Source organism: Urocitellus parryii, chromosome 1 (assembly GCF_045843805.1).
Source record: "Urocitellus parryii isolate mUroPar1 chromosome 1, mUroPar1.hap1, whole genome shotgun sequence".
Classification (NCBI taxonomy): Eukaryota; Metazoa; Chordata; class Mammalia; order Rodentia; family Sciuridae; genus Urocitellus; species Urocitellus parryii.
The window spans coordinates 240,841,275-240,857,140 of NC_135531.1; the positions used below are offsets into that span (position 1 = coordinate 240,841,275).

At 37.9% G+C, this 15,866-nt stretch overlaps 1 protein-coding gene across 3 annotated transcripts in view; it reads left to right on the forward strand.

Moving 5' to 3' along the window:
• The window catches only part of Mfsd6 (major facilitator superfamily domain containing 6), a 62,296-nt gene extending 48,938 nt beyond the window's left edge, over positions 1-13,358 (forward strand). For all 3 annotated transcript variants that reach the window (XM_026389069.2, XM_026389071.2, XM_077799100.1), the window contains 4 exons: positions 6,188-6,349; positions 7,237-7,335; positions 8,958-9,238; positions 11,224-13,358. In XM_026389069.2, the coding sequence (XP_026244854.2) occupies positions 6,188-6,349; positions 7,237-7,335; positions 8,958-9,238; positions 11,224-11,427 (746 nt within the window). In that variant the 3' untranslated portion in view covers positions 11,428-13,358. The remainder of the gene's footprint in view (positions 1-6,187; positions 6,350-7,236; positions 7,336-8,957; positions 9,239-11,223) is intronic.
• Positions 13,359-15,866: the final 2,508 nt, after the last annotated feature.

Sequence of the window (15,866 nt, forward strand, 5' to 3'; positions counted from 1 at the left end):
GCAGTTAGGTATGACTGGATAATTGGTTCTGACCAGTGAGATAGGAGCAAAAAAAAAATGATGTATATCCCTTCTAAACTTGACCCATAAAATTTCCTGTGTGCTTTGATTCCCTCTCCTCCTTCCCCTGGGTATTGAAACCTAGGGTACCAGGCATTGAAGAGTGGAGAGTCTTTGCAGCCTGCATCCCTGAATGAGTGTATGGAACAGAGCTGCTACTCCTCCCATCTCCTGCTAATTGGACTTAATTTATGATCAAGAAAGTATCTACTGTGTGAGATCAGTATTATTTTGAGGCTTATCTGTTACAACAGCTAGCATTACCTTAACTGATAGAGACTCCTCTTACTGAAGGTCTTTACTTAGGGAGAGCAGTCTTACGGATGTTCACAAGTTTTATCTTTCAGAAGCTTCTTTCATCACTGCATGAGAAGTACAATGAAGTAATTGAAATGTAAACTTTGGTCTGTACACAGAAAAGGTTTGTGACAGCTAATTCTGTGTGCTGGTGCTAAAGGGATAATTATATTTTGTTTGGTAAGCAATACATCAGTGGTAGAAACAAGAAAAACAAAACAATTCTAGTTCTCAATACTTTTGTCAGTTCTCTCTCCTCCCAGCCATTATGATGTGATTTCCCCAAGCCAAGCAACATTTAACAAAGAATAGCTGTCTTCTTGAGAAGAAAGGATTTTTTTTCTTGCTCATACATGCCATTTATTGCAATAGAGCACTCTTGTGGGCCAGGACTGAACAGTTTTGAAATACATATTGCAGAATGAGATACCGGTGTTGAATATTATAAGTTAAAGAGTCATTTAGGGTATATGAAAGACTTGATGCTATATGTAATAAATCAGCTTTTAGGGAATGAGGGGGAAAAGGCAGAAGGAATAGGAATTTTTTTTTTCAAGAAGGTAGATTGTTAGGCATGTTTGGAAATACCAACAAAACCTCTCAAAGCTGACAACTACATTTTCTGAGGAATACTGAAATAGTTGTTATGAGGACATACAGTGCAACACATAAGCACTTAAGTTCTGAATGTGGATATCCAAGATTCATACCATGTCCTACTACTGCCTGTCTCTGTGACCTTGAACATGGCACTCTAATCTCTTGGTGCCTTAGTTTCCTTTTTGGAAAATGAAGAAAAACATACTACCCAAGAATAAAGGAAATAATCTGTGCAAAATAGCACAATTCCTTGTGGAATAATTTGCTGTGATGATACTATATTATTAATAAAAAATTTTATTATTAATCACAATTATTTTTAGTGATTCAAGGTTATCCAAACGGTATCTCAGCACTATATATTACATCCTCATGCTTTCCCACATTCAAAGCTAATGCTGATGAACCTCACTAGAAGTAAGGGAGGACTGAGACACTAAGTTTATGTGACCTGTTTGATCTTTGTGAGTCATGCAGTATTCGTTGAGCACCTATTAGTGAGTTGGTGATGAATTACTATTGAAGGCATCTCGATAGATTTATGACAAGTGACTAAGGAAGGGTTAACAGGTGTGGCTAGGTGTCAATTTGTGTGTTCACTGTTAGCAGTCAGGGGTAACATCTTTTGATTTTCACCGTTGGCTCTTCCAACATAATTATCTCATACTTAAGGGTTTGAAATTTTGTACCTCTGCTGTACACATTTACCCATGTCACAAAATAAATGTTCTTATTTCATCACATAAAGAATAATCATTTACTCTTTTGCACAGATCTCTAATAAAAAGTAAAGAAAGTAGAAATATTTTCTTTTCCTAGTTTATGATAGTATTTTACCTCCTAAATTTTACAGGAGAGTTGTTTTAGGTAGCACAATTGCTAAGGCTTCTTCAATCTTGTCGTATAAATATGGAAAATGGTGGAAAGTTTTTAGATTTCTAAGGTAGCTTTTTATATTATTCTGAAATTAGAGGACCAGAACACAATTGTAAAAAAATATTGGCCAGAGTTTGAGATTACTAATAAGATTACTGGAGAGTTGTGTATTCAAATTTAAGCATAAGAACCATAGCTCTACAAATGCCTTTAAGGTGATATTACTAACCGGTCCCTTCTATGGATTGCTTAGTTTTGCTAGTTTATTTTCTAGGAAGTGGGGTAGGCTTAATTGATTCTTCCATTGCCATGATGTTTAGAAATAGTTTTTTTTGTTTGTTTGAGAGAAATCAATTCGTCTTCCCTAGAAAATGTTGCCTTTCCTTCTTCTATCTTTAGTACCAGAGAAGACATTTTTATTGTACACTTTACTGTTTTTCCCTTCAGCTAATGCCATTAGTTACTTTAAAGGCTGTAGTTCCCAATTATCTAATCAAAAACAATAAGGAGACTCTAGAAATCTAACTCAGGAGAATTTCAGAACTGCCACATAATACTAGCCAGCCAGCTCTAAAAATAGTTTAAAAGCCTTCAGACTGGAGTCACCCTGGTGGAAAATGGTTTGATTACCTTAGATTACCTTGTTGTCTAAGTTTTAGACAACACCTAGAATTTTGAAGTAGTGTAAAGAGAGAGGCCCTATTATTGCAAGATTTTGTGTATGCCAAAGCCTTCACACTTGAGAGTAACTTCAAGAATTATATTTAATCTAAAATATAAATGAGATCAAATACATTTGATCTAAATTATAACCAAAAAGTATATTTTAATACAGTCCCATACACAAAGAGGCTCATCTTTGTCTGCTTGTAAATCCTGCAATTGATTGCAGTTAAAGTGCAACCATGTGATGTGGTTTCAGGTCTTGGGAAACCACTTCTTAAAGATGGATCACTAATTTGGATTTTGTTATTGAATCAAATCAATTTTGAATGAATTAACTGTATGTGTTGGAATACTTTCGAATTTTATTTTAGTGTTAGTGAAATTCTGTCGTACATCTTGAAAAGAAATAGAAGTAACATCCCCTTTAACGATATAAATGAAACTCTTCCCATTGTGTACCTCTGTATCAACATTCACAATGAAGACTCTATCCAGACATGATTCATTTCTGAGAAATGTGGCACTATCTAGAGACATTGCAATTGTTTAGCTAAAGTAAATACTTTATTTGACTTCTTTGGAAATTAATTAAGTGTGCATGCTACCACTGATGATCTAGTCTGACTTTTTAGTTGAAAAGTAGTCTGGTTAGGGCTAGGATATAGCTTAGTGGCAGAGTGTTTGCCAAGCTTGTGGGAGGCCTGGGTTGGATCTGCAGCACTAGGAAAACAAAACAAAACAAACAAACAAACAAAAAACAGTTAAAATGATGACTGAGTCATATATAAGGGATAGGAAAATTGTTTAGATGTTTCTTAGTCAATTATGAGGCATGTGAGATAATGTGCCCAGTAAAAATGACATTTATTGCATTATGGATCTACGTAAGTAAGGTCATCCCAGTGATTTTTTATTGTATGGCATACTTGTGACTTTTCCCTTTTTGAGTGCTGGATATTTTCATATTCCTAGAAACAAGCTTGAGCTTTGTTCTGGGACATAGCTCAGTTACTTGAAAATAGTATCATCTTTTGGGGTCTTGCTTTTAAGATTACTCAGGTGAGACTAGAGTAGTGTTTAGGGATTATTACTAACACAAGACCCTCTTGAGTACTTGACAAGTCCCAGAAATCCTGAGGTTTTCCACCTTGGCTGGTGGAAGCAGGTACTATTTCCAACCTCATATGGTTTCCAGAATTGCTCTCTATCACACTCTTGGGTGGTTCTTTCCTTGGCTTTGAAAAATTTCTATACATGCCTTTGTTGAACAGTTAGTTCTCTGCTGGGAACCCTCTGTAGATCTCTGGAGTTTTCTCTTTGAAGGCTGTCTCCTCTCTGGTGTTTTGCCCCAACACACCAGCCACCTTGTCTCTTTAGACTCCTGGCTAGAATCTTCAACTCAGTGATTCTTCTCTGTGCCTGTACCTCTCAGAATATCTTAGGCTTTGAGCTGGGGCTACTCATTTATTTCTCATGTCTCAGGTGTTACTGGTTTTGTTGATGATGCACAGTGTCTCAAGAACCATCGCTTTATATATGTTGTATAGCTTTTCAGTTATTTCAGGAAAGAGAGTAAGTCTACACCCTGTTGATCCATTCTGGTCAGAAGCAGACAAAAGTTAGATCAAATCTTAAAGGAATATTGACTCTGTAGTTTAATAGTCTAAAACTTAGGGTGAGTTTCTGAAGATATTATCTCCAAAAGAGATCATTTTTTTAGGGAAGGAGCTCCTGACTTAATCAAGGCAGAACCAGCTGATTTCTTAATCTCTCTAGCTATAAAACCTGTTGTGATAATATATTTTTTAAAATTACACTTAAATCAATGTCTCAGTTAATATTTTAATTCAGATAATGGAAAGTTACCATATATTAAAATAATTACTTTTAAAAAACCTGTTACTTCTCTCTCCCTCCAACAGATAATGAAGGTAAAATACAGTTGTTATGAGGCATTGTAAGTTGTCTCTACACTCTTTTGGAAAACTAAAACTGTATATTCACAAGCATAAAAATTGTCATCTCCAGCCAGGTGTGGTGGTGCACAACTGTAATCCCAGTGACTGGGGAGAAGGATCACAAGTTCAGAGCCAGCCTTTGCAACAGTAAGGCACTAAAGCAACTCAGTGAGACCCTGTCTCTAAATAAAACACAAAATAGGACTGAGAAATCAATGTAGTTCAGTGGTTGAGAGCCCCTGATTTCAATCCTTGGTACTCCCCTCCCCCAAATTGTCATATCCTCTGAACCATTAACCTCAATTGTGGAATTATAGCCAGTGTAAATAATCTAAGTTACATAAAAAGCTTTATCTCCAGCTTTGTAAATTATGGTGCTAATCATAATGGGGAAAAATGGAAATAATCTTAATGTCAGAGTAGGTGCTCACTAAGATATGAATACACAGAACTTATAAAGAACTCTTCCAACTCAACAACAGAAATCAACTTAATTTAAAAATGGGCAAAGGACTCAAATAGCCATTTCTCCAAAGAAGATACACAAATGGTTAAAAAGCATCACTAGTGCTCAGCATCATTAGTATTTAGGGGAATGCAAATCAGAAACACAAAATACTACTTCACACTCATTAGGATTGCTATTATTTAAGAGAAAAAAAAATCCAAAAATAAGTGGTAGAGAAATTGGATCTCTTGTTCTTATCTGATGGGAATGTAAATGGTGCAACTACTGTGTAAAATAGTTCAGTGGTTCCTCAAAATGTTAAGCATGTGACCATGTGACCCAGAAGCTCTGCTTTGAGCTGTGTATATCCAAAATAATTGAAATCAGGGATACAAACAGGTACTTGTATACCAATGTTCATAGTAGCATTATTCACACTAGCCTTTAAAAGGTGAACATATCTGGGTGTGGTGGTGTACCCCTGTAATTCCAGTGACTGGGGAGGCAGAGGCAGGAGGATCATGAGTTCAAAGCCAGCCTCAGCAATTTAGCGAGGTCCTAAGCAACTTTGTGAGACCCTGTCTCCCAAACGAGAGAAAACTAAAAAATAAAAAGGGTTGGGGATGTGCCTCAGTGGTTAAATGACCCTTATTAGTTCAATCCCCAGTACCCAAAACGAAAAAACAAAATAGGTGGACACAACTCAGATGTCCACCAATAGAATACATGAGCAAATGTGATATATACATATATTGGAGTATTATTCAGCCTTTAAAAGGAAGGAAATTCTGAAACTTGCTGCAACATGGATGAACTTTTAAAACATTATGTTAAGTGAAATAAGCCAGATACAAAGAGGACAAATACTGTATGAGATACTCAGAGTAATGACCTTCATGGAAATAGAAAGAAAAGGGGTTGCCAAGGCCTGAAGGGGAGGGGTTAAAGAATGGTACAGTTTTTGTTTCAGGTGAAAAAGTTCTGGAAATGGGTGTTGTTGATGGTTGCAGAACGGTGTGAGTGTACATAATTCCATTGAACCGAATGTATAAAAATGGTTAAAGTGGTGAACTTTTTGCTATGGATACTTTACCAATGTACGTGTGTGTGTGTGTGTGTGTGTGTGTGTGTGTGTGTGTGTGTGTGAGAGAGAGAGAGAGAGAGAGAGAGAGAGAATGCATGTGTTTAAAATTTAAATAATTCACATTCTAAATGGGGTAACTGAAGGAGTTCTAAGCAGACATTTGATGCCTCCTGTTTTTCTGTTTCTTTCCTTCTCCAGGAGTGACACACGCGGCCATCTGGGCAGCATGTATTTCTTACCTCAGTGCAGCTGTTCCCCCTGAGCTGAGGACGTCTGCACAGGGCATCCTGCAGGGCCTTCACCTGGGATTGGGGAGAGGATGTGGTGCCATGATTGGAGGCGTGTTAGTCAATTATTTTGGTAAAAAGGACTTTCTTTTTTCCTTTGGTGAAAACATAATTTTTCAGCAATACTTCATGAACACTCACATTATTACTGAATATTGCCAGAAGCTAAATTCTAGTATTTGTATTCTGTTTCTAAATTTCAGGCTAGTTATAATTCTAAAGCATGTGGTTAGGTTGTTAAGATGATTAAAGGCAGCCTATAATTGTGCACACTCCTCTGACTAACAGTTTAATGAGATGCTACATAGATTCTTCAAAGGAGCCAAAAAAAATGAATAAGCACATATGTTTTTGGTTTACAGTGTGGTACCCCAAACCTGATGATAATAAAGCTAAAGAAAAGAAAATTCATCATTTGAACCAGGAGAGTCTAACTAACTGTATACTGACTTTGATCATGTTAGTATATCTGCATTAACACAGCCTGTCTGCCTCATCAGATCTCCTTTATTGGAAATATAGGGGCCAGGGTGGAAATGAGATTATTCTGCTCTAGGGACTGTGACTGCTCAGTCATGGTGAGTTGGGCTCAGAGACATGTGAGTTTATAACACTATATAAGCTCTGCCATCCCACTACAGATTAATAGGGCTGTTAGTAAAAAGGTAGGTAAATGGTGTTTACAAAGAAGAGAATGCCATTGACTATTAGATGTTGCAATGGAAGGCAGTGAAAAACAATCCCTTATAATCCTTTAAAAATGCAGTTTTATCACTGACAAACAACAGAACCAGTGCCAACGCCAGGGGCACCTTTAGGGAAAGCTAGCGGAAGGGCACTGTCCTCTGATTCACTGAAAGCTGTGCTTCCTGTGCCTGAACTTTAGAACATTGACAGTTTGGGAGGAGGGCCATCTGCTTTTCCTGGAATTCCTCTACGGTCCTCTGATTGTTTTCACAGGGGCTGCTGCAACCTTCCGAGGCATTGGCATGGCCTGCCTGGTGATCCTCCTGCTCTTTGCCCTGATCCAGTGGCTGGCAGTGCCAGATGAGGAAGAAGGTAAACATTTCCATTCTTTCTTGATGTTGCTAATGGTCCAGACCATGAGGAATTCCACAGGTGCCCCTCAGAAACCTGGAAGTAGTAATAGTATACGATGGGCCTACCTGGGTGGATTTCCTCAGTGTGTGCCATGTTAGAGAGAAGCCTCCTTCTCTGCTAAAAAGAATTATATTAGGAAGCTTGAACATTCTTGTTTTGTTTTATGGTACTGGTTTTAAATTTCCCTGGTATTCTGGAGGGATTTCAATAGTCAAATACATATAAGGCTACAGTAATTTTACTTCTAGGGGTAGGGAGTGGTATTACTATCTATGCCTTTACCTTCATTTGAAGAAAATGAAAGTCTAAACCTGAAATTTGAAGTTTTCCCTGAACTAGATATGACCTTTAGTAAAATTGTTTTGTAAAGTATAATGTATAGATGAGAATTTAAATCAATCTTTTTGGCAGGGACAAGGAGATGGCAGTACTGGAGATTGTACTGGGAATTGAAACTAGGGACGCTCTACCACTGATCTGTCCTCAGCTCTTTTTATTTTGAGATAAGGTCTGCTAAATGGCCCAGGCTGACCTGGAATTTGCGATCCTCCTTCCTCAGCCTCCTATGTCGCTGGGATTACAGGCATGCACCACTTGTTAAAGCATTTTTTTTTTTTTTTTTTTTTTTTTTGGCGGTGGAAGGACCAGGGATTGAATTCAGGGGCACTTGATCACTGAACCATATCTTCAGCCCTGTTTTGTATTTTATTTAGAAACAGAGTCTCACTGAGTTGCTTTTGCTGAGGCTGGCTTTGAACTTGTGATCCTTCTGTCTCAGCCTCCTGAGCCACTGGGATTACAGGTTTGTGCCACCACACCCAGCTTAAATCAACTTTTTAATGAAAAGGGTCAACCAGTAGAATACATATAACTCTTGCTCAGCTCCTTAGTCCCTGTGCAGGGATAGTCTTCTTTGGCTGTCCTATCCTTCCATGAGCCCTGGCTTCAAGTATCCAAAGTACTTCTGTCAGGACAAAAACTTACTTATTACAGAAACCACATAGGTAGATTTTAATCACTTTGAGTTATTCAGAAAAAAAGAGCAATATTGGGTTTCTTACTTTTTTTCTTTATAATCTCATATGGATCATACCTCTTACAAGTCTCAGTTTGAGCCTTCAGTAAAAAGCTTCCAGATAGCTTTTGCTGTTTTGATGCTACCTTTAAAATTGCAATCCTCCAAGGGGACTAAAGCGCATTAACTGTAACCTATGCTCCATACAATGTTATATCTAAGTTAAATTGAAAACTAGATTTCTTAAATAAATATAAGTTAATATCTATTAAGCCCTATGAGGAGACCAAGCAAAGAAGTCGTGCACCACATAAAGAAATCCTTGGTAAACAAAAATTTATTAATGTTGCTAAACAAATTAGAATGGGTTTATAGAATTGTCAGTTTACTTATTTAGTTGAGCCAGAGTCTCACTCTGTTGCCCAAGCTGGTCTCAACCCCCTGGGCTCAAGGCAGCCATTCAAGTAGCTGGGATTATAGTTGTGCACCACTGCACCTGGCTTATTTGCCTTTATTTAAATATGTAGAAAACTGAAAAATAATTTAAACATTATTTTCTCTCCAGACAAGACAATGTTGGCAGAAAGGATTCCTGTTCCCTCCAGTCCTGTTCCCATAGCAACCATCGACTTGGTACAGCAACAGACAGAAGATGTCATGCCACGCATTGAGCCCAGACTTCCACCCAAGAAAACCAAGCACCAGGAAGAACAGGAAGATGTGAACAAACCAGCCTGGGGGGTCAGCTCCTCCCCCTGGGTGACTTTGGTCTACGCACTCTACCAAATTAAAGAGATGATGCAACTGACAAGAGACAACCGTGCTTCTGAGATACAGCCTTTACAGGTATTGTCCTCCACTGGGCTAGCAATGTCACCTTCACTGGAGACACTTCAAGTGGGCTCACTCATTTTAATTATTCATTTTACATTCATTAAGATTTATCGAAAAACTGGTGGGAAACAAGAGACATGCAAACAATTTCAATACTCTGATAGCTGTTATGGCATATTTACATGGTCCCGTAGAAGGAAAACTCTGCTGAAGTTTAGGAAGGGGATGATAATTTTTAATAAATTCCAATCTTATATACTCCTTTAAAATTTCAGTGTTGATGGATAACAGTTACAGCAAGAGCATATTGTTCTTGCATTCAGGGACTGTATTTACTAAGCTCTATAGTTCCAACATTCTAGTGGTCATGCCATATCATAGGAATGCAATAAATATCTGTTGAATTAATTAACTAATAACCGAGCCACTGTATGGGTCTGACAGGACCCCCAACTCAGGGGATGATGGTTCTGCAGTGGCCTCACCTGAAAAATAGAAAGTGCAATTATTCTTATCCCTAGATAATCTCTAGTGATCTCTCCTGAGAAAAGTCAAACCATGCTGATAAAGTTAATAGCTGTGTAACTAAAAGCTGTTTCCAGACTTTGGAAAATGAGTATGACTTCTACAAACAGTTTGACCAAAGGAATGAATTTTCTTCCCTTTTTTATATTCATCTCTCCCACTTACTTGATAAGTTGTGTCAGCTCCATATTTAGAGTAGCTTCAGAGGACCCAGAAGAAACAAAGAAATAAAGGAGAAAGACTTAAGGATAATTTGGGTATTTTCTTTTTATAAAATCTGTTGAATTACCTTCATTAAATGTATCTTGACTTTGTAAACCTAAAATCTTTATATAATTTATGCAAATCTGATTCTTGACTGATAACCATATGCATGCCAGTTTGTGCATGATCCTCCTTAAGATAATAAACTCATATGAATCTTCTGCTAGGTCTGAACTCAACATTGGGGTGGGAGGAGCACAGGGAGGATTTTGTACCTTACAGCAGGGATGGGAGCGGGAGAGCAGGTGAGTCTGCCACCAAGGGTGTAGCATTGTCATCTCTGTGCTCAGCCTCATTTTCACAGAAGCCCATGAGGGTTACGCAGCACTAATTTTTTTTTCTTTTTTTCTGGTGTCTGTTGAGAATAACAAGAACTAGCAGGTTTGGTGTAGTTCTTATGAAAAAGTCATTGTGCTAAGGGGTTTTTTCCCCATATATTTCAAAATTAACAAAAATGAAACTTTTTAAAAAAAATTATTTAGTTATTAGAAGTAACCCTTTTTAAAAATCATGTTTCCTGGGCTGGGGTTCGATCCTCAGCACCACATAAAAATAAACAAACAAAATAAAGGCATTCTGTTCATCTATAACTACAAAAAAAAAATCATGTTTCCTGACCTGAAAACTAATATGGAATTTTACCAAAACATACTGGAGTGAGTACACATACTTATTGCTACCCACCACTGGTTACATAAGTACACGTCCCTTTTTTATGTAGAAGTTCTTTCTCATTTAACTTTTAGTGATTATTTTTATTTTGAAATTGCAAATATACATTAGGATTTTTCATTACAGAAAAATCCCTCATTAACTTAATATTGACAAAACATCTTCTAGCTCTTGAACACCCTGGTCTTAGCAAGTGGCCTGCATTTCACTTATTCCTTGGTACTCATCCAGTGATTTACAGTGACTGGGGAGTCATTAAAATATTTGATGATGTAAATTGTTTACCTAGTAGTGATGGGTGTTTTGGTAAAAATGTTCCTTTATCCACAAGATATGTCTGCTTATAGTGTTTGTGTTTTTCATGCGGCTCTGGCAGTTGCACATAGGAAAAGAAATGAAAGGTAAGACATTCTATACTTATTCCTCTATTACTTGGTCCCTGGGCACTTCACGATGATCTCCCCATGTTTGCTGTGTCTTACTTGAAAACATATATAAAGGGTTGGTTTCACATTCTTTCTGTTTTTTCCTCCCAGGGGACCAGTGAGAATCAAGAAAATTCTCTAGCTGGTGGAGTCCAACCTGTCCCGCGTGAGACTCACCCTGACCCACCTAGAAACCAGCCATCCCCTGACGCAGCAGCATCTCAGACACAGATTAGCTCTGTTCACCCCAGTGTGGACCCACGTGCGGAGGAGAGTGGGGAGCAGCACACTCGGCCTGCCACTGGAGGACGCTGAGGGACCGTGTCCTGCTCATCTCACACCCTGCATGGAATTGGGTTCCTTGGCCAGACCCCATCACAACTCCTGCGGAAGGAGCCAGCACCGCATACGCTTCTAAATATCTAAACTCATTAACATGGAAAACACACACACATAAACACACACACACCTGAGCTACAGTACATATGGCAAGAGAAGGTGAACTTCCATAGTCCCATTGGAGTCACAGAAAAGAAATAGCATTCAGTGAGGACTTCCGTTCTTGGTTGGTTAGGTGAATGACCACAGAACATTTCTGCCAATGCAGGAAGGCTGGAAACCAGCTGTTACACTAAGTAGAGGGAACACAAGTATTTCAAGGTGAATATTGGTATAATTTCCCTCTTCTGATTATTTATTCTAATTATTGTGTTCTTAATGCCCACTGTAAAGAAATAGAGTACATCTATAATTTTTTTTCTCTAGAAGAGAACCATTTAAAAATTGTAAGATATATTAAAAGGTAATCAGATGAAAGTAGTACTTATACTTTTTTGTTTAAAATTTTAAAAAGTTAAGTTTCATCATAAGCTTTGCATATCTCCAACAAATATATTTTTATATACGTATAGTATATATTGAAAATAGTACTGAGCAGCAAAAGCTGTCATTGACTACTGCAAGCTAAATTGAGCTTTAAAATGCCTTTTGTTTTAAATGGGCTTTGAGAATGTCTAGAAATGAGGGAATATTTCAAAGAAACTGACCAAGTCAGTATCCCATGGCTTAACAGGTAAGGGTTTACTTATATTATACTGGAAATAGCTTCCATCATTATTTACTATTTTAGAGGGATTTGGGCTCTAGTTAGCTTATATAATAAAACAAAAATCACTGAATTCCTAAGGTTCCTTTAATTACACAGTACTATTTACAAAGAACAGTATAAGATTTAAGTGCCTGGGAGAGGGATACAATTTTTAAAACTTACCTAGTAGGTCAGTTTTGTTTGTGAGGTGGTAAATAAGAAATTGGGAATAGAAAGTGTGTTACAAGAGGTACTTTCTAAAGAATAAAGAAACAAATCTCAGTGTGCTCTTTCCCAAGAAGATATAGTCAGACACTGGACAATTAGATCTGGGTATGAGACTATACATATTCAGCTATCTTCAGAACAATGGTTTGGTGAATCATGCATAACGCTTGCTGCTAAAAATGAAAGTGGAGGACTAGGGAGAGAGAGCCACTGCTTCAGCTGAATGAAAGGCAATTGGGAGAGAGGAAGGAACAGTTAGAAGCCAGCTCTCGCCTTAGCCTCTGGTCATACAGGATCATGGTAAAGCCAGAGCCTCCCCATGACACAGCTCTGCCCAGTACTTTATCTGGGAGAAGAAATTATACACTTGGATATCTAGCTTCACCACAAAACATAGCTTAAAAAGAAATAGAGTTAAGCAAATAGTTATTTTTGCACTTGAACTGAAACGTACTGTACTGTAAATTATCATGACTCATTTTAAGTGACCTTTAAAATCAGATGTATTTATTATGCTTGTGTAATTACAGAAATAAAGAAGTGGGTGACAGGCTGAACCTCGCCTATGAATGTACAGTATGTAGATTTGTGAAACTGACTGTAGGAAGTCAAAAACTTATATTGTATCTTGTGTTTACAGTTCTGATTTATTTCTTTGAAAAGCCTGCTGTTTTGGAAATGCACAGTGGACATGTTGAAGTAAAAATAAAACACATTTTTAAATATTTCTTAAATGATAAAGATGTGACCAAACAAGTAAAAGTCCTTTACTCTGTAATGAATGAGACCAAATGCAACACACCTTTGTCATGAAATGTTTACTGTGGGAATTGATCCAATAATGCAGTAATTTCCAGCCTTTTGAGCTGACACCTTCATGAGTCTGTGGACTTTGTGACTTTTTCTTGTCTTCAAAGTGCCATACAAAAACATTAAAGTGAATTCAAATTAAATCTTGATTTGAGAATTTTATAACCCCTCTTGAGATCCCTAGAAATACTCGGGGGTGTCACAAAACCCAGGCTGGTAATCACTGCCTTAATTGCTTATTTTCTAATTTTTCCCCTATGATCATAGAAATAGCAGATTACCCCAGGGTGCTGAGTTCATCTGGATGCAAAGAGGCTGGTTGCTAATTATTAAACTAGTCCTCAAAGCCTTAAACAGAATAATAGCTTATAATACATCTCAATGGCAGTCACTTCCTGAAAAACTTAAGGACTCATAGGGAGGACAGTGCTCCTCTACTGGCCTGTGAATTTTGCCATGGCCCCAAGAAGCAGTAGTTAGCTGAAAGCTTCCCACGGTTTTGCAGTTCCTTTCAGTACTTCTAGTGCTGCTGGGGCCACTGTTTAAGCAATATTCCTCTCAGCCAATCTGAGGTTAAGCTGTCAATCTGGGAAAAGAGGAGCCACATCCATGGTGATTGGTTGGGGTGCTTGTTATGTGCTAAAGAAATTATTATTTTGTCCTTACAAAATTCCTCTGTGGTACATATCACTGGCCTCATTTTAAATATGAGAATTCTGAAGCTAACAGAGCTTAAATTATAGGATTACAGTCACAAAACTAGGATTCAAAGTCAGATCCTCCTAATGTCAAAGTCCTGGTCCACTTAGCACCTTCCTCCATCCCAGGGGGTTGGGAGGCCATTCCCCACTTAATGTTATGGTAGAGCAAGCCTAAAGCAGCCCTGGCCTGAACCATTCCACATGTGCCTGAAACATACATGTGTGAGGTTTTATTTCTATTTAATGATTTCTAGATATTTCCAGATAACCAGAAATCTAGCATCTTCAAACTCCTGGTGCTAATTATGAGGACACCAGGTCCTTTACACTCTGGATGGTTTGTCAATGACAGAGAAAACCCAGAGGTTGGTACGGACTCTCCAGACCAGAGCCGTGGGAGCCAGGAAGGGTGGATACATACACAGATCAACATCCTGAGACAGTGGTATTGTACAATGGCTCTGTCCAGTAGAACTTACTAGGAAGATGATAAATTCTCTATTTGTGCAGTCTAGTGTGGTGACTGTGAACTTCATGTGGCTATTAAGCAGGTGGAATGTGGCTAGTGCATTTGAGGAATTAGATTTATACTATATTGGACAGTACAGGAAGAAATCACCTTTAGGAGATATGTGGGCCTCAGTTTCCTCAACTTCTGCATGAGAGGCTGACCCTAAAGTTATGTTATTCTGTGAGTATGAGGCTTGTGACAGAGATGAGCATATGGATAAAAAAAAGGTGATTTTCCATTCAGGAATTCTTCAGCCTTATGATGCACTGGAAAAAGACAAAGGCTATCTGAAGCCCTAAACCACTTCTGTGTTATTTCAGTGAAGCTTTAAGAATACCTGATTCAAGAATTCTGAATCATTAGGCACTTAGGAGAAAGACCAATGCTTGGATGGGGACAAAATAGGTGAGAGAAAAGGGGCATGTTTCCTCAAATTGGAAAGTAATGTACTTTATACAAGAACAAGCTGTGGCTTCTGATAAGTGTGTAACTGGAAGCGTACTGCTTGTCCTGGATGGGAAATGTGAAGCAGTAAACACCCACTCTGGATCCAACTCACCTGGCTCCTCTCTACTTTGGGCAGCTAATTAACACAGGACTACTTGCTCCACAGGGCTCTAAGAAAGTCCCAGTTTTTACATGGCAATTCAGGGACCTTATAATGCTACAGTTGGGAATATGGACTCTGGATCCAGAATGACTGGAATTGAGTCCCAGTTCTGCCAATGAGGACTTAACATATATAATACACACACACACACACACACACACACACACACACACACACACACACACATATACATACATATATACATACATAAGTTCTCTGGGCCCCAGGGCCCTCCTCTGTAAAACTGGGGTCATTTTAATTAGTCTGCTTTGTAGATTGTTCCAATATTTAAAAGAGATCCCTGACACATGTATGTTCCATGACAACACCATTATGACTGTGTGACAAATAGCCTGGGAAGGAGGAGTACTGTCTCCTTCTCTAGGGCCTTGCTTTTAGTATTTTGTTGACATTTAAATCTATAATCATTATATTCCTTCAAACAATATATAGTACCATGCTAAATATATTTACCTACATGTAGTAAGCTGTACAATAAAGCTTTCAGTTCTGATACACATCATAAACACTAAATGTCAAAGATATGACTTAGTTAAAAGATAAAATTAACTAAAACACAAGTTGAAGAGGATGGGAAAATGACAGGTAATGACACTGCATAATATGCAAGGTCTGCAGAAAGGAGTAGGTTATAATACATTTGCTCCATAATTTCCATTTTTTTCTTAAGAGGTATCAACAAAATAAACAAAAACTGTATAATCACTTAAAAAGTTATGTACCATGTTTTCTCCACTAGTCATCTGAGGATGCTACTCTTTTATAATGTAAACTTATATTTCAAAA